The sequence below is a fragment of the Myotis lucifugus genome, unplaced genomic scaffold, assembly GCF_000147115.1.
Source record: "Myotis lucifugus unplaced genomic scaffold, Myoluc2.0 scaffold_3, whole genome shotgun sequence".
Taxonomy (NCBI): domain Eukaryota; kingdom Metazoa; phylum Chordata; class Mammalia; order Chiroptera; family Vespertilionidae; genus Myotis; species Myotis lucifugus.
Window position 1 is genome coordinate 18,962,220 of NW_005871051.1, and position 14,883 is coordinate 18,977,102.

A 14,883-nucleotide genomic window follows, 5' to 3' on the forward strand; every position below is an offset into this window, starting at 1 on the left:
CGCAAAAAAAAAAACAAACCAAAAACGAGAGGCTTCTAAAAGATTAAACTAACAAAAGTCAATAGTCAGCCTGGTTTGCCTACTTCTATTCATGTTAACCACTGTTCGCAGCTTCCCAGGTCTGATGCTTACAACTAGGATTTCTTAGGGTCCCGTCATATCCTTCACTAGGAGTATTGAGTATTTCTATATGACATAGTTCTGCTTACAAAAATCGATACGCCGTCTACTAGGGGGCTATAACTATGCTTGCATTAAGTCGTCTCGCTTCCGACTGCTTTGTCTTAGCATTATGGCAGCGCATGATGCTGATATTAGCGATCGGTGTGATCCATGACCGTTTCCTGGCTTTCTTTGTATGTGACTGTCTGGGTGTGGGTGCGGACAGTGGGGCCCTGAGTGGCGTACACCCTCCCACCCACCGCAGTCGCCACAGCCACTACCACTGCCACCTCTCAGTCTGGGCTCCTGAACTCCGGCCGGCTCGGAGCGGTGGAGAGGGGGGCAAGGGGGGGGGTGTGGTTGGCAGGGGAGGGGGCCTGGGGATGTGTGCTCCACGGTGTAAGCAAAACTCTAACGCATAACTTTGCTTCGAGAGGCGGGAATGTCGGGGAAAGACCTCGTTACAAATTTAAAATATTCCCTCCTGGAAAGTTGACGTTTTAGGGTTTAAGGCCTAGGCAACTGTTACCTGGGAATAGGTTTGGCTGTTTCCCTGCGCCCGGCGGTCCTGAGCGCTCCTCTCCGGTGGAAACGCGCGCTGGCCTGGGGTCAGGGTTTCTCCGCCCGGCCCCAAGCTCTCTGGGGCTCCGAGCTCCAGCTCAGCCTCAGCCTGAGTCACAGGGCTTAGACCCGGCTCCTACTTTTCTTCCACACCCCCCCCCCCTCCACATTTAGATGTGAACAAACCCTGCTGCGCCCATTTCCTCCTAGACCCACAGCCCTTCTACCTCAGGAGGAAGTCACCGTGAAAAGCACTTGGGGGGCCGTGGGGGTGAGGGCTGGGGGACTGTGCCGGCCGTGTGGTAAGGGAGGGGGCCAGGCCTGCTTGGGGAGTGGGTATTCTCCTCTGTCTGACTCTGGCATGGTCTGATGCCCTTTCTGGGTGGGCGATTGGGCTTGCTCTGAGGAGCTTTATTTACTCTCCCACCCAGTTGAACCCCGGTTCCATTGTCAGAGGACTGGTACCAGCCCCCCATCATAGCACCAGTCACTGCTAGTAATGGTCTGTCTATGCCTGTGCGCTTGGAGTTTTGTTGCCCACTGCTTTGCACCTGGCTCAGAGCGTAAGTGCTCAGTAAACACCTTCCGAATGAATGAATGTCTCTGCAGCCGGACAGCAAACTCCTTCAGGGCAGAGGCTGTCTGTTTTGTTCTCTGGATCACCCCCAGTACCAAGCACAGCACCTGACACACCGTACAGGCTCAAGTGTTGGACTAATAGGTGTTGTTGGAACACACACTGTTTCTTGAGCACCTACTGTTTGTTGGTGCAAAGCCAGGTGTATCTCATCGCACAGTGGCTGTGAGCACAGACTCAGCAGCAGACTGCCTGGTCCCCAGCCCCACTACATTTGCGTGATCTGGCAGGCTCCTTACCTTCTCTGGGCTTCCTTTCTTGTCTGTAAAGTGCAGATGATTAGAGACCTCCAGTTTAGGGTTTTTGTGAGGATTAAGGAGTTAATAAAGCACTTAGGACTGTGCTTGGCACAGAGTGAGGCTAAATAAATGTTAGCTGTGGCTCTTATTTATGTACATTGTTTCTTCCCTTGCAGTACCTCGGAAGGGTGTCTATTATTACTTACATTTTACCAGAAGAGAAATGGAGGATGCAAGAGGTTAAAATGACTGAGTCCAAATCCTATAGACAATAAGGGCAGGTGCCATGTGTGAACCACATTGGGCCTCTGGCCTGTGCCCTCGGTATTGCTTCCCATCTGGTGGGGGAGCCCGAGCTCAGAGCCTGGGGGTCTTGCTCTGGCAGAGCTCTGTCCTCTATGAGCTGTCTCTCCCAAAATGCAGAGAGAGCCTTTGCCAAGGTGCATGAGGCCCTGTGGGGGGGGATGGGGGGTGGGGGGGAATAAAAGATCAAAGTTGCTGCACCATTTTGGCAGGAAGCGCTGTTGCCCAAAAAAGCTCCCCCTTTTCTTGAGCACCTACTATGTATCACTCTGAACTGATCTCTAATCCTCCTGACTAATCTTAGGAGGAGGAATCCTATTCCCCTTCTACAGATGAGAAATCCGAGGCTCAGAGAGGTGAAACCACAAACCTAGGTTGTTCGTTCGAGGTTGGTGGCAGTCAGGATTTGAACCCTGTTTGTCAGGCTTCAAGATTTGTGCCCTGCCCCTAGGTTATGAGCTTATGTGGCTCCATTCCTGGCACCGTATGCAATGGTTGATCTCTGCCCCACTTTGGTTCTTATTGGTCTCTACAGCACTCTTATTATACTAATATTGAGGCATCATGTATATGATTTCGCTTTGCAAATGGCTTTCATATATATCGTCTCTTTTGAGACTTACAACCGCCCTGTGAAATAAATCAAGCAGGAATTTCTGTCCTCACTTGACAGATGAGGAGACTGAGGTCCAAAGAAGTCAATAAGTCACTTCACTAACCAAGCTCACACAGGCTGCCAGTGGTGGAGCTGGAGCTGGGACCAGGCTCTCCTGACTCCCCGGGGGTGACTGCCGTTAGTGGAGAAAGCTGGGGCCCCTGGGTGGGGGGACTGGGTTCTCATTCTGAACTTGCCCCCCTTTTTTCTGTGTGTCCTGAGATAAGCACCTTGCGTCTCCAGGCTTCTGTTTTGGCCTTTGTACAGCGAGGATTTGGACTGAGTGACTTCCAAGTCCCCCCCACCCCCCACCCCCATGCAGACACCCCAGGTTTTTTGAGTTGGTGCCATCTTTCTTCCTCTGCCCCTGGTGAGAATAGAGAAGGAGGCTTCGAACCTGGACGCTTGTGCCACCCCTGAGTAAAACTGGGCTGGGAGCTCTCGGACCTGGGGGTGCTAGTCACAATCCAGGGTATATGCAGGTGCACCCCCTTCCACTGGACCCCAGGGCACTGCAGGCTGAGGGGCAATGATCCCAGGGGCCTAAGTACTAGTAAGAGACTGGACTGCAGCAGCAGAGGGCTGATGGAATTTTGGGGGAAATGAAACTGCCATGGAAAAATGGGGGGTGTTGTGCCAGGGCCTTGGCAGAGGCAGGGTGCCCACAAGGCAGCAGAGATAAAGCCCAGGCTGCAGATTAGCTCCGGGATTAGCCCAGCCTCGGCTGCTCCTGGCTGCTTCTTATCTCCTGGAGGCTGGGCCCTCTCCCTCGCAGCTCTGAGCCCTGGACTTGCTAATTGCCTGTTAACCCCATGGTCTCTGTGACTGCCGGGAGGATGAGGGGATGGGGAGGGATGGGAGAAAACACAGCCAAGCCAGCCAGGGGAAATGGAAGCTGTGGATAGACGGAAGTCAGGGGGCTGAGAAAAGCCGCTTACATCTCTCCCAACCCCTGATCATGGACTGGGGCAGACCTGGAGAGAGGGCCAGGTGAAGAAGGGGAGCACACCTAGGGAGGGGTTCCTGGCTTGAGCGGGGAGCAGCCTCAGGCCCAGGTAAAAGTCTCAGAGGAACACAAGAAGCAGACACTGGACAGCTGGACTAAGCGATAGAGAGGAAAGGAGGAAAGCAAATAAGATAGAGATATAGACAGCAAAGGAACAGGGTGCCAGGTGGTGGGGGAGGGGTGGTGGTAGCCAGACCAATGGGAGGGAAAGACAGAGGCCAGGGGGGATGGACAGGCCAACAAAAGGCAAGGGACAGAAAAACAGAGGCCAGATGGACTAGAGGCTGAGAACAGACAGGCCAGGAGGAGGGACTGGAGAGACAGACAGATCGGGGGACAGAGGCCAGGGAGACAGACCAACCCAGAGCTGGTCGAGGCTAACATTAAAGGGGGGTGATCCGGGAGTGACAGGTAGAGGCTAGCCAGAAGGAAGGTGGTGGAGGGCCCAAGGGTCTGCATGCAGCGCAGACAGAGTCTCATCAAGCAGCTGTCCAGACTAGGGCCAGAGGGCTCTGGGAGGCCATGTGCTCAGCCTAGGGCCAGGAGGGTGGACCTGGGAACTAAGGCAGAGAGCAAGGAAGGGCAGAAAAGAGGAGGGCCTTTTGAGGGAGGAGGTGGGGTCTGACATGGGGACAGGGTCCAGAGGTGTGGAGAGCAGCCACAGTGTTTGGACAGGTTCAAGCCTCAGACTAATGAGAGGGCAGGGTCCTCTCGTGGCAAAGCCACGTGCAAGTCCCAGCTTGGAGGGCAAAGCCCTCCCAGCACAATTATAGCCAAAGGCTATAGTTGTAAGCTTGAACCTATGGTCCAAACCTGTGGTCCCACGTAGCGGAGTGATGTGGGCTTGATAGAGTTCAGGTGCATGTAATTGAGTAGATTTGAAACCTATGAGAACGTTGTGACCACGCCCTTACTTTGCCTCGTGGAATCTGGCTATAAAATAAAGACACGGCTTATAGGCATTGTCGCTAGCTCTCCATCAGAGAGGACAGCGTCCCACCGAGACCCAGCTTTTTTCTCTTGTCTGTCTTTTCTCAATCCTTCACCGCCCCCTCTCAGGCTCACCGAACCTGGCTGAGCTGGCTTGGCACACAGAGGCAGAGGGCTGGTGGTGGGCGATCTGGAGATAGCCCCTGAGCCATCGGGTCACATTCTGCCCCTTCCCATGGCTAAGCCCTAGACACTCAGCTCCTGTGCACATGCCCTCCTTTCAGACCTGTCCAGGGGGAGAGAGCAGTGGCCAGCAGTGGGACCATGTGCCTGAGTGGCCGTGCCGTCTCCATGGAAGAGACGGTGGTTGTGCTGCCACAAATGTTCTGCCACTTAGGAGCTGGCGGCTCCACCTGCGCTGCCTGCCTGACCCAGGGGCCGTCTCCAGAGCAACGTTCTGCTCTGCGCAGCAGTCGGGCCTGACCCAGGCGGTGCAGGTGGCCTGGCCCAGCCAGTCTGGCCTGTCCATTTCCTGCAAAGTATACACATCAGACTCAGAGTCCTTCTACTCCTCTCCCTTTGTCACACCCACTCTGCACAGCCAACTTGAGGCAGGGGTGCCAGATAACCACGCCCCTCCAAAGCCATCAGAGCCAAAGCCTCCCCGATGGGCTTGGCCCTGCACAGGGTTGAGCTCAGGGTCATGCGCCGTGTGTCTGTGTGTACCTGTTGGAGGTATCAGGTAGAGAGGTTGGCCCAAACCTACCTGAGTCATTCATTTGCTGAACATGATCAGGTGTTTTATAAGCATTCTGTTTTGGCATCAGGCTCAGTTCTGTTTGCATCTCTGCTGTCATTTACTTGCTGTATGTCCTTAGCCAGATCACTGTTCGTCTCTAAGATTCCTCATCGTTAAGTGGAGGTAATATTTACCTTGGCAGCTCAAAGGAGAAAATAGATCAAAGGCACGTAGCGCAGGACCTGGTACTAAGTGGGGCTGTTTGATAGTGTTCACTCTGCACTCCTTCCTTCCATCTCATGTCTCCTTCTGCAAATTGCACTGGGCTCTGGGGATGCCGAGATGGTCAAGTGAGGCTCCTGGCCTTAGACAGTCCTTAGTCCCACGGGTGAGGCTGAGATGTGGGAAGACCGCGAGTAGCCAGCAGTCAGGGCTCTGCTGAGGTGGTGCAGCATGCTGGGAGACACGAGTGAGCAGTTTACTACCCTGGTCCCCATGCAGCTCATGCCTTGTTTAGCCTCTCAACCGGAGCGTATACTTAAAACTGGCTGCGTCAGCAAAAGCTGGTTCCAACATCTTGGCCCGGAATAGGAAGAGGGTGGGTGCTTTAAAATTGGGGGCGAATGCTTATATATTCCCTCTGCCTTTCCCACACCACTGGGGGGCCCAGATAGCTTGCACCCAGCCCCCTTCAGGGCGCCCCTCTCTCTGGTGAGAGTGCCAGTCTAGCTGGACTCTCCCTCTTCACCTCAAAGTGCAACCAGCAGGTGGTTAGAAATGCAGAATCTCAGTCCTGCCCCCTAACACATTCAACACAATCAGAATCTGCATTTACCAAGATCCCCAGGTGCACATCGACACACTGAAGTTTGAGAAGCACTGATCTTGGAGATTTCAGCAGATCAGCTCACCTCTCCAAGCCTCGTTTTCCTCACCTGTTGGACATAGGGTGGTTGTGAGGATGCAATTGGAAAGCATATGCTACACACTTAGCACAGTGCCTGGGCCAGAGAGAGGCTCTGGAACTGCCAGCGACGTCCACTGCTGCCCCACAGATGGACACATGGCAGGCAGTTGGCCAGGGGTGACACAGACAGAGTCAAGAACTGGAACCCAGAAGACAGCGAGGGTGCAGAAGGAGGAGGGAAGGGACAGGCAAGGAAGTGAGGAATTGAGAGGCAGCAGATCTGGAGAAGAAAGAGTGAGGAGGGTGTAGAGAGTGGAGAAAAGGGGATGGGTGTTGGGTCACGTCAGCGGAATGGGGCGGAAACAAGGGCTGAGAGTAGACTTGGTGGGGGCGGGGGGCGGGCACCCACATCTAGATGAATTACACTCCTCCCACTGATGAGCTGTGTGACCCTTGAGCAAATCCCATCACCTCTCTGAGCTGCGGTTTCCTGTCTGTAATAATCTGGCTAATTCAACCGGCCTGATACCAGGTTGCTGAGTGGGTGAAATGGGCAGCAGTGGACGTGGCCCTGTTTTGTAAATGCACGGCGCTTGTTTTGTTTTAGGAACCTGAGGCAGCGTATTAAGATGATGGAAGAATGGTGTGAGAGGGGAGGATCAGCAAGGCGATTCACCTAGTGAGGATGGGAGACCTAACCCTGTCCCACAACCAGATCCTCATTCCCACTGCTCTCAACCCAACCCCTCTCCCTTCTACACCCTCCCTCTGAGGCATTTAGGATATCTTTTCCCTTACATGCCTCATGCCTTCTTCCCAGTTTTGCCAGTGTAGCAATGTTCCCAAGGAGAGGGGAGGCGGAGTGAGAGAGATTGAGTGCGCCGACCCCTGGCCCCCAGGGAAGGTGCTGCCTGTGATGGGTTTGACACGGGGGCTCTGTGCAGTGAGGCGAGCAGGGGGGGGGGGGGGGAGTTGCATCCACCTCTCCCTCAATCTCCTCCCCACCCCAGCTGCTGAATAAATCCCCACCACAGCTACGTCCCCAGCGGAGCCTCGACTTCCATCCCCAGGGCGCTAGTGCCATCTGGTGCCTACGCTGGAGAACTCTCTGCAGAGTTAGAAGATGGGCTTTGTTCAGCGCTGCAGTAACTGCTTATTAAACAGTTCTTGCCCAGCCAGTGTGGCTGAATGGCTGCGGTGGACTCCAGGAGGTCACGGTTGGATTCCCAGTCAGGACATATGCCTGGGTTGCAGGCTCGGTCCCCAGTGTGGGGCATGCAGGAGGCAGCTGATCAATGATTCTCTCTTATTGACATTTCTGTCTCTCTCCTTCTCCCCTCCTCTCTGAAATCAATAAAAAATATTTTTTAAAAAGAGTCCTTTGTGTCCCCCCCCACCCCCATCCCCCGCACTGGGGCAGGTGCAGTCTATTGGTGGGGGAGAGTTAGACATTGAACTAAGAGACAAACAGATAAACAAGACCATCTCAGGTGTTGATAAGTACTTTGAGCAAACCAACAAACACATTGATTGATGGGTGGAGGTGGAACTGTGCACGTGAGTGGTATATGAGTGTGTGGTGAGGAAAGACGCTTAAGCTGAGGTTTAAGAGGTGAACAGCTAGCCCTGCCAAAATGGGAGGGGGAGGCATTCCAGGGGAGGGACCCCAGTGAGCAAAGGTCTGAGGAAGGAAGGCGCACCATGAGGCTGAATTTGTCAGAGAGCTGGGGGCGGAGTGGCAGGAGAGGTAGGCAAGGGTCACGGCACACGCAGACTTTCAGGCGAGGGAAGGAGTCGGGCTTTGTTCTGCAGGGAATGGAAAGCCGTTGTTGGGCTTTAAGCGGACAGGCGACTTGGGTGGAAGGAGCACCCTGGCTACTGTGTGAACGGCCTGGAGGCAGAGGCAAGGATGGCGAGGGGAAAGCAGTTAGAGGCCCACTGTGGCCAGGTGGGCGATGATGGTGAGAGGGGGACACAACGCGGAAGGAAAGTGGATGAATTCTAAACAGATTTCAGATGTAGAATTGCCCACGACAGTTGCTGGCGAGGGAAAGGGAGGTTTCAGGGATTCTGACTTGAGAAATTTGGTAGATAGTGGGGCCCTTCACTCAGAGGAGGAGAATGGTGGGGGGGGGGCAGGATTTGGGAAGATGTCAAGAGTTCTGCTATGGATTTGTTAAGCTAGAGATGCCTTCAATCATCTAAGGGAGGATGTCAGCAGAAAAGATGGAGCTCAGGTGAGAGGCTGGGCTGTAGACTGATTCCTGGAATATGGGACAGGGCTGCCCAGGCAGGGAAGGGGTGCAGGGAAACCTAAGGAGTGTTAGCTCTCCTTCCATCTCCCCTTCTCTTCTCTTCCACCTTCAGGTCTATACTCGCTACGGGAAGTGTTACACTTTCAATGCAGACCCGCAGAGCTCCCTTCCCAGCCGGGCTGGGGGCATGGGCAGTGGCCTGGAGATCATGCTGGACATCCAGCAGGAGGAGTACCTGCCCATCTGGAGAGAGACAAGTACGCAGGCGGGAAAGGGACAGGGCCTCCCTGGGGACTCGGGCTGGGGCCAGCTGCCGGGGATGGCTTTCCAAAGGTCCCCCTCTCCACTGTGCAGATGAGACATCGTTTGAGGCTGGCATCCGTGTGCAGATCCATAGCCAGGAGGAGCCACCCTACATCCACCAGCTGGGCTTCGGCGTGTCCCCAGGCTTCCAGACCTTCGTGTCCTGCCAGGAACAGCGGGTGATCACCTCCAGCTGGGCACTGGGTTGGGCCCGGGGCTGGGCCTTTGGGCGTAGAGGGGATGCTGACCAGACCTGCCCTCCCAAGCTCGCAGCCCACCAGTCCACCCATGGACTTTGCTGGGGCTGTGGGCACTGGAGGGCCAGATGGTACTCCTGGGCATGACCCCATCATGCCCACCTCTGCAGCTGACCTATCTGCCCCAGCCCTGGGGCAACTGCCGGGCGGAGAGCGGGCTCAGGGAGCCTGAGCTTCAGGGCTACTCGGCCTACAGTGTGTCTGCCTGCCGGCTGCGCTGTGAAAAGGAGGCCGTGCTTCAGCGCTGCCACTGCCGAATGGTGCACATGCCAGGTGGGCACCCACCACCCTGCCGACCCTCTGTGCCACCCTGCCAGGCTCCAGAACCTCCAGGGGCAGAGGACTGCTCATGTGCACGGGCAGGTGCATGTGTGCAACATGTGTGCATGTCTATACCCATGTGAGTGTGTGTATTTGGGATTTTATGCATGTTTTAACATATGCACATAGATGACTTGTATTTATACATACACGTGACCATGTACATATATACCTGTGTACTTCTGGGGGTTGTGTGCACATGTTTCAATTCATGTATATAAATGTGTTTGCATATGTGTGCACACAAGTGTGCATGTTTGTATGTCTATATGCATGTGTACATTTACATGCTTATATGCTTGAGCATGTATACATTCATGCCTGCATGTGTGTGTGCAAACGTGTACATCTGGGGCGTGTGTGTGCATGCACAAGTGTGCCCACATTTGGGAATGGGGTGGGACAGAGGGGATGGAACCGTAGACTCCAGGAATAATCTTCTCTCCTTTCAGGCAATGAGACCATCTGCCCACCAAATATCTACATTGAGTGTGCCGACCACACACTGGGTCCGTGCTGCCTGCTCCCTTTCCTGCCTCTCCATCACCCTCCTCTTCACCTCTCTGTCTACCCTTCACCTAACAACCTTGGCTCTCCTCCTCCCAGTCTCTTCCTGGGGGTTCTTCCTGGGGGTTGAGCCTTATCCCATACCTCCAGGGGTCTGAAGACCTTTGCAGGTGTGAACATTTGGGTAAGTGGAGGCAGCTGGGTGAGGGGTTGCAGAGAACCCAGACTTCTAGGTTTGGTTCAGAATGAGCTTGCCTCTCTGGGGAAGTGAAATGACTCCTTTCTTGGTGTAAGGAAAAATGCATTGCTGGCTCCCAGTGTGGGTAAGACAGGCCCCATCTGTCCATAGGTCCTGTCTGATCTGCACTTCATTCATTCATTCATTTATTCATTCATTCAACAGACATTTACAGCCTGTGCTGGTGTGTGCATGGGAACAAGAGCCCTGCTCTTGGCAGAGCTCACTGCGGCAAGGCTGTGGATAGGCATTAAGACACAGTGTGTTAGTCCTTGGGTAGGGGAACCTCAGAGATTCTACAAGGCCCCAGGGAAGGGCATGCACCTGGGAAGGCAGAGGGGCTTCTTAGAGGAAGTGACAGAGACTGAGACTTGAAGGGTACGTCAGAGTCACCCAGGTGAAAAGGGGACATGTTCTAGACAGTAAGAAGAGCGCATGCTAAAGACCTTGTGGCCAGAGAAAGCGTATGTCTGGGGCACTGAAAGATCAGTGTGGCTGGAGGGCAAAGCACAGCGGAGGGGGTGGGGAAGAGTAGAGGAGGCTCTGGGAAGCCAACAATGGCTTAAGGCAAGGCAAGAATACTATCTGATTTTAGGAAGGTGACTCTGATTACATGTGGGAAATGGATAGGTGTGGAGTGAGACTAGAAGCAGGGTGAGTCGGAAGAGCCTGGCAATAACCCAGATGATGCGGCCAGGGGAGGAGAGAAGTGATGGGCTTGAGATGCTGAGGCAGTAGAATCACATTGAGGCCTTCCCTGTCCCACACACCAACTGTGGCAGTCAGAGGGGTGGGTGAAGGGTGTCTAGTGAAGGAACAGGTGTGTGAGCAGGGATAAGTAAACCACAAGGGATGGTGAGACTTCACAGAACTAGCAACACCAGCAGGCTTTCCTCCCCCAGGCCTGGATGGGTGCAGGAGGGGAGCCCCCTGGAACTCACAGAGAGAGCTGTGGTTGTCTGAGAGGGCTGATGAGCAGGAGCTGTGGTCACGAGAGGAGGAATGAAGGCCCTGCTCACGATGGCCTGGCAGCAAGGAAGCAGGGAAAGAAATACCCTGGTACCTCTCCCCTCCTGGCCTTCTGACCCTGCTGGGGCCTCCCAACCCAAAGCCAGAGGATGAGGGAGTCAGGTGATGCATTTAGCAGAGCTCAGCCTTGTGGGCACAGTGAAAGACAGAGAATGGAGAGTGGATCTGAAGGTGTGAACAGAGAAAACCCAGCTTACTAAGCATACAAATCCTGTCCATCCCCTTGTTCTTTTGTCTCTCCATCTGTCCTTCCATCCATCCACTCATCCATCACCCATTCATCCCAGCTTCCTCTCCAAGTCCTTTGTGTGTCTGAGGCCTCATGTGTTTGATTAGCTCTAAGCGATGAGGACCCCCCTCCCTGCTGCCCAGGGAGCTGGGGACAGAGGGACAAGCCTGTGGGAGGGTGCCGGGAGCTTTGTCTTCATCTGCTTTGTTGGGTAGCCTGAAGCTGGTCCAGGAAGGGACCTCCCCCCTCCCCCATCCAGTGTCCTCTAGGCAGTGCCAGTGCTGGCCAGAAAAGCCCTTAGTGTGGGCCTGGCTGCCTCAGGACAGCCTCTGCAGCTGGTGGGCCTTTGGGCCACCCCCTCACCCCCACTGCAGTTGGTGCCTCTGTGTTGCAGACTCCCTGGGTGGGGGCTCCGAGGGCCCATGTTTCTGTCCTACTCCCTGCAACCTGACCCGCTACGGGAAAGAAATCTCCATGGTCAGGATCCCCAACAGGGGTTCAGCCCGGTACCTGGCCAGGAAGTACAACCGCAATGAGACCTACATACGGTATGTGTGTGCATGTGCGTGTTCGTGTGTGCATGTGTGTGTGGTGGAAGCCACCTTCACACCCGGTGCATGATGGAGACGGGGAGTAGGCTGCATCTTTGTTAATAATGAGCCTTCTGCCAGGAATGCTTTCAGTCCTTTTCTTCTAACTACCCCCACCCATCCTCCAAGTCACATCCTTTGTCTCCACCTCCGGGGAAGTCCTTGTTGGTCCACATGCCTTTCATCTGAGCTGCTATAGCACCCTATCTCCGTCATTGCATGCACCCATTGTTTTAGAACCCCCGTTTATGTGTTTTCTTCCTCAGCAACCTGGGGCTGTTAAATGCATGTTGAGTGAATGCTGTGCTGAGGGAGAGAAACTGGAAGGACTGGGAGAGGAATGAGGAGGGGCCATACTGAACACTGGGTCTGGCACCCGGCAGCCAGTCTACAAATGCCGAGCATCCTCTGGGTGCCAGGACCAGTGCCGGGTCCTGTGAAGACAGATGATTATGACACAAAACCCATGCCACAATTTGTGGATGAGCCCATGTGTGAGGGTGTGGTATGCTTCTCAGGCCCCAGGAGAGATTCATGGGCATGGGGTAGGGAAGCAGGGTAGGCATGAGCTGGGCCTCTGAGGAGCCTGGGTCTGTGAGAGGAAGAGAAAGGAGGAGAGAGGGGTGGCATCCCAGTTAGAGAACTGTGTTGGTGCGGAGATTGGCCTGAGTAGGAGGGGGACGAGAAGCAGGTAAGAAAGCAGATTAATAAGAAGGCACAGTGCAACAGATCGTGGGCAGTCTTGGAAGTGTGGAAGAAGACTTTTGGAGTGGACTGTTGGGCAATAGGGAGCCACTGAAGGTTCTAGAGAGGGATAGGGATGAGGCAACATGAACACTATTTGCTGCTTTGGAGGAGAAGATAGGCGGGAATCTGCAGGCCCAGGCATTCTTGCTCTCCCAGGCCTTTTGATAACCCTCAAAGTGTGAAGCTCACATGTATCTGGAACTGCCTCCCCTCACTGCCTTGGGGTGTCTGAGGGTAGTCACCAGCTTCCCTGCACAAGGGGTCTCAGAGCAGCATCTGCTGGACCTGGGATGTCCCTGCCGGCCACCTCCTTGGAAGGTGATCCCACATGGACACTCTGCTTCCTGCCTCTGCAGGGAGAACTTCCTGGTCCTAGATGTCTTTTTTGAAGCACTGACCTCCGAGGCCATGGAACAGCGAGCAGCCTATGGCTTGTCAGCCCTGTTGGGTGAGACCTGGCTCAGATTCCATGGGCATGGGTCAGCTGGGCCTGCTCCCTCTGACCTGCTTTCATGATCCCCAGGAGACCTCGGGGGACAGATGGGCCTGTTCATCGGGGCCAGTATCCTCACACTGCTGGAGATCCTCGACTACATCTATGAGGCAAGGAAGGGGCCTGTCGGGGGCCACCACACAGCCGGCGGAGGAGAGGAGGGGGCCTGTGGGAAAAGCAGAGGGGAGTGTGGGCTTCCTGGGGGAGCCGGCTGCCGGGAAGTCAAGCTCTGGGTTCTTTGCCAGGGCCCCCTGACTGACTAGAAGGCCTGAAGTTGCTGAGAAGTCAGGAGAAGGGGGTGGGGGAAGAGGGTTGGGGAGTCCTAGTTGGGGTTTGCTGGGTAGCAAGTGCTATAAGGTGAACCTGGCTAGTCTGCCCTTCTCCTCTACCAATACCAGGGAGAGATGCCAGGATATTTCTTCCCCCGCTTCCTTACTGCCCTTCTCTACCAAGTTTCCCGAGCCCACAACTGTCCCCTCACCCTGAACCCCAAGGTGTCCTGGGACCGACTGAAGAGGGTGTGGCGTCGTCCCAAGACCCCCCTGCGGACCTCCTCTGGGGGCATCTCCACCCTGGGGCTGCAGGAGCTGAAGGAGCAGGTGAGGATGAGCCCTGAGAGGATGCAGCCAGCGCCTTCTCCCGGGACTGAGCACCCTCATGGTTTCTGTACCAGCCTGAGAGGGGTTCCTGGGCTCCCTTGGAGCCTCTGCCACAGGGGACAGGGAAAGGCTGGCTGTGTGACGCTTGGGGGCATGGTTTGAACTCTCCCTCTTCACCTTGCAGAGTCCCTGTCTGAGCCGGGGCCGGGCTGAAGGTGGGGGAGCCAGCAACCTGCTCCCCAACCACCACCACCCACACGGCCCTGCAGGAGGCCTCTTTGAAGACTTCGCTTGCTAGGATGATGCTGTGTCTAAAAGGACCAAGGCATCTGGGACTCCTCCCTGGATCCCCAAAATAGTCTCCTCCTGCTCCCAGGACAGAAGGCCTGTGGGCAGCCCAAGGCTGACGGGGAGAGGGTAGTGCTCACTGGGAAGACACTCAGTTCCTGTTCTCACCGACCCTGGCGCCAGCTGCTTCGCACAAGGGTCCTTCTTGTCCATATCCCCTCCCAAGGTTGGTGCCTGGGGAGAGCTGGAGAGCAGACCATGGCCCCCTGTGGAGGAGAGAGGGGAGAAGAGAGGGAGGTGGAGGAAGTGGCCAACCCCAGAAGGGGTGGAACCCTCTGTACATTTGTATATATTTAGGGAGGACAGGGTGGGGGTGGGAGTACAGATATAGAAGATGGGTGGGGTTATGGGGGTGGGTGATTCAGTGACAGCCAGGGTCCCAGCCCTAGAGTGTCATCAGGAGAGGGCGGGCTCCCAGGAGTTGGGACTGCTGGGCTTCTCCTACTTCCTGCCCCTCTCCAGGCCCACTCCATGGAGGCAGGGGGAGCGGATGGCCCAGCAGGCCTGGCCCAGCTCCCAATTCCCCCTGTCCCATCCCCACCCACAGAGTCCCCTCTACAAGGAGCAGGCAAACCTTTCAGACCCTGGCTGAGCTTGGGGGTGGGGGAGAAAGTTTTCTCAGGCCTGCGTCTCCAGTCTGGTTTTATAAGTGCAGACGAAATTAGGAATAAAGAGGCATAAAGAATTCTCTGTGTCTATGTGTGACCAGGCTGGGAGCTGGGGCGGGGCTGGGCATATGCAGGACTTGGTCCCCAGGAAAAGGAAATCCAGGCCCAGCCGGGACAGAGTTTCCATCCTCACTTTCCCTGCCCCTTGCCTACCTTTCAA

General features: G+C 55.2%; 1 protein-coding gene across 1 annotated transcript in view; it reads left to right on the forward strand.

The window, feature by feature from the left end:
• ASIC4 (acid sensing ion channel subunit family member 4) overlaps window positions 1-14,244 on the forward strand; it is a 22,228-nt gene extending 7,984 nt beyond the window's left edge. Inside the window, 9 exon segments of the mRNA XM_014463020.2 lie at window positions 8,507-8,651; window positions 8,749-8,876; window positions 9,065-9,227; window positions 9,728-9,784; window positions 11,673-11,826; window positions 12,972-13,063; window positions 13,139-13,218; window positions 13,603-13,707; window positions 13,892-14,244. Of these exon segments, the coding sequence (XP_014318506.1) occupies window positions 8,507-8,651; window positions 8,749-8,876; window positions 9,065-9,227; window positions 9,728-9,784; window positions 11,673-11,826; window positions 12,972-13,063; window positions 13,139-13,218; window positions 13,603-13,707; window positions 13,892-14,005 (1,038 nt within the window). The 3' untranslated portion in view covers window positions 14,006-14,244.
• Window positions 14,245-14,883: the final 639 nt, after the last annotated feature.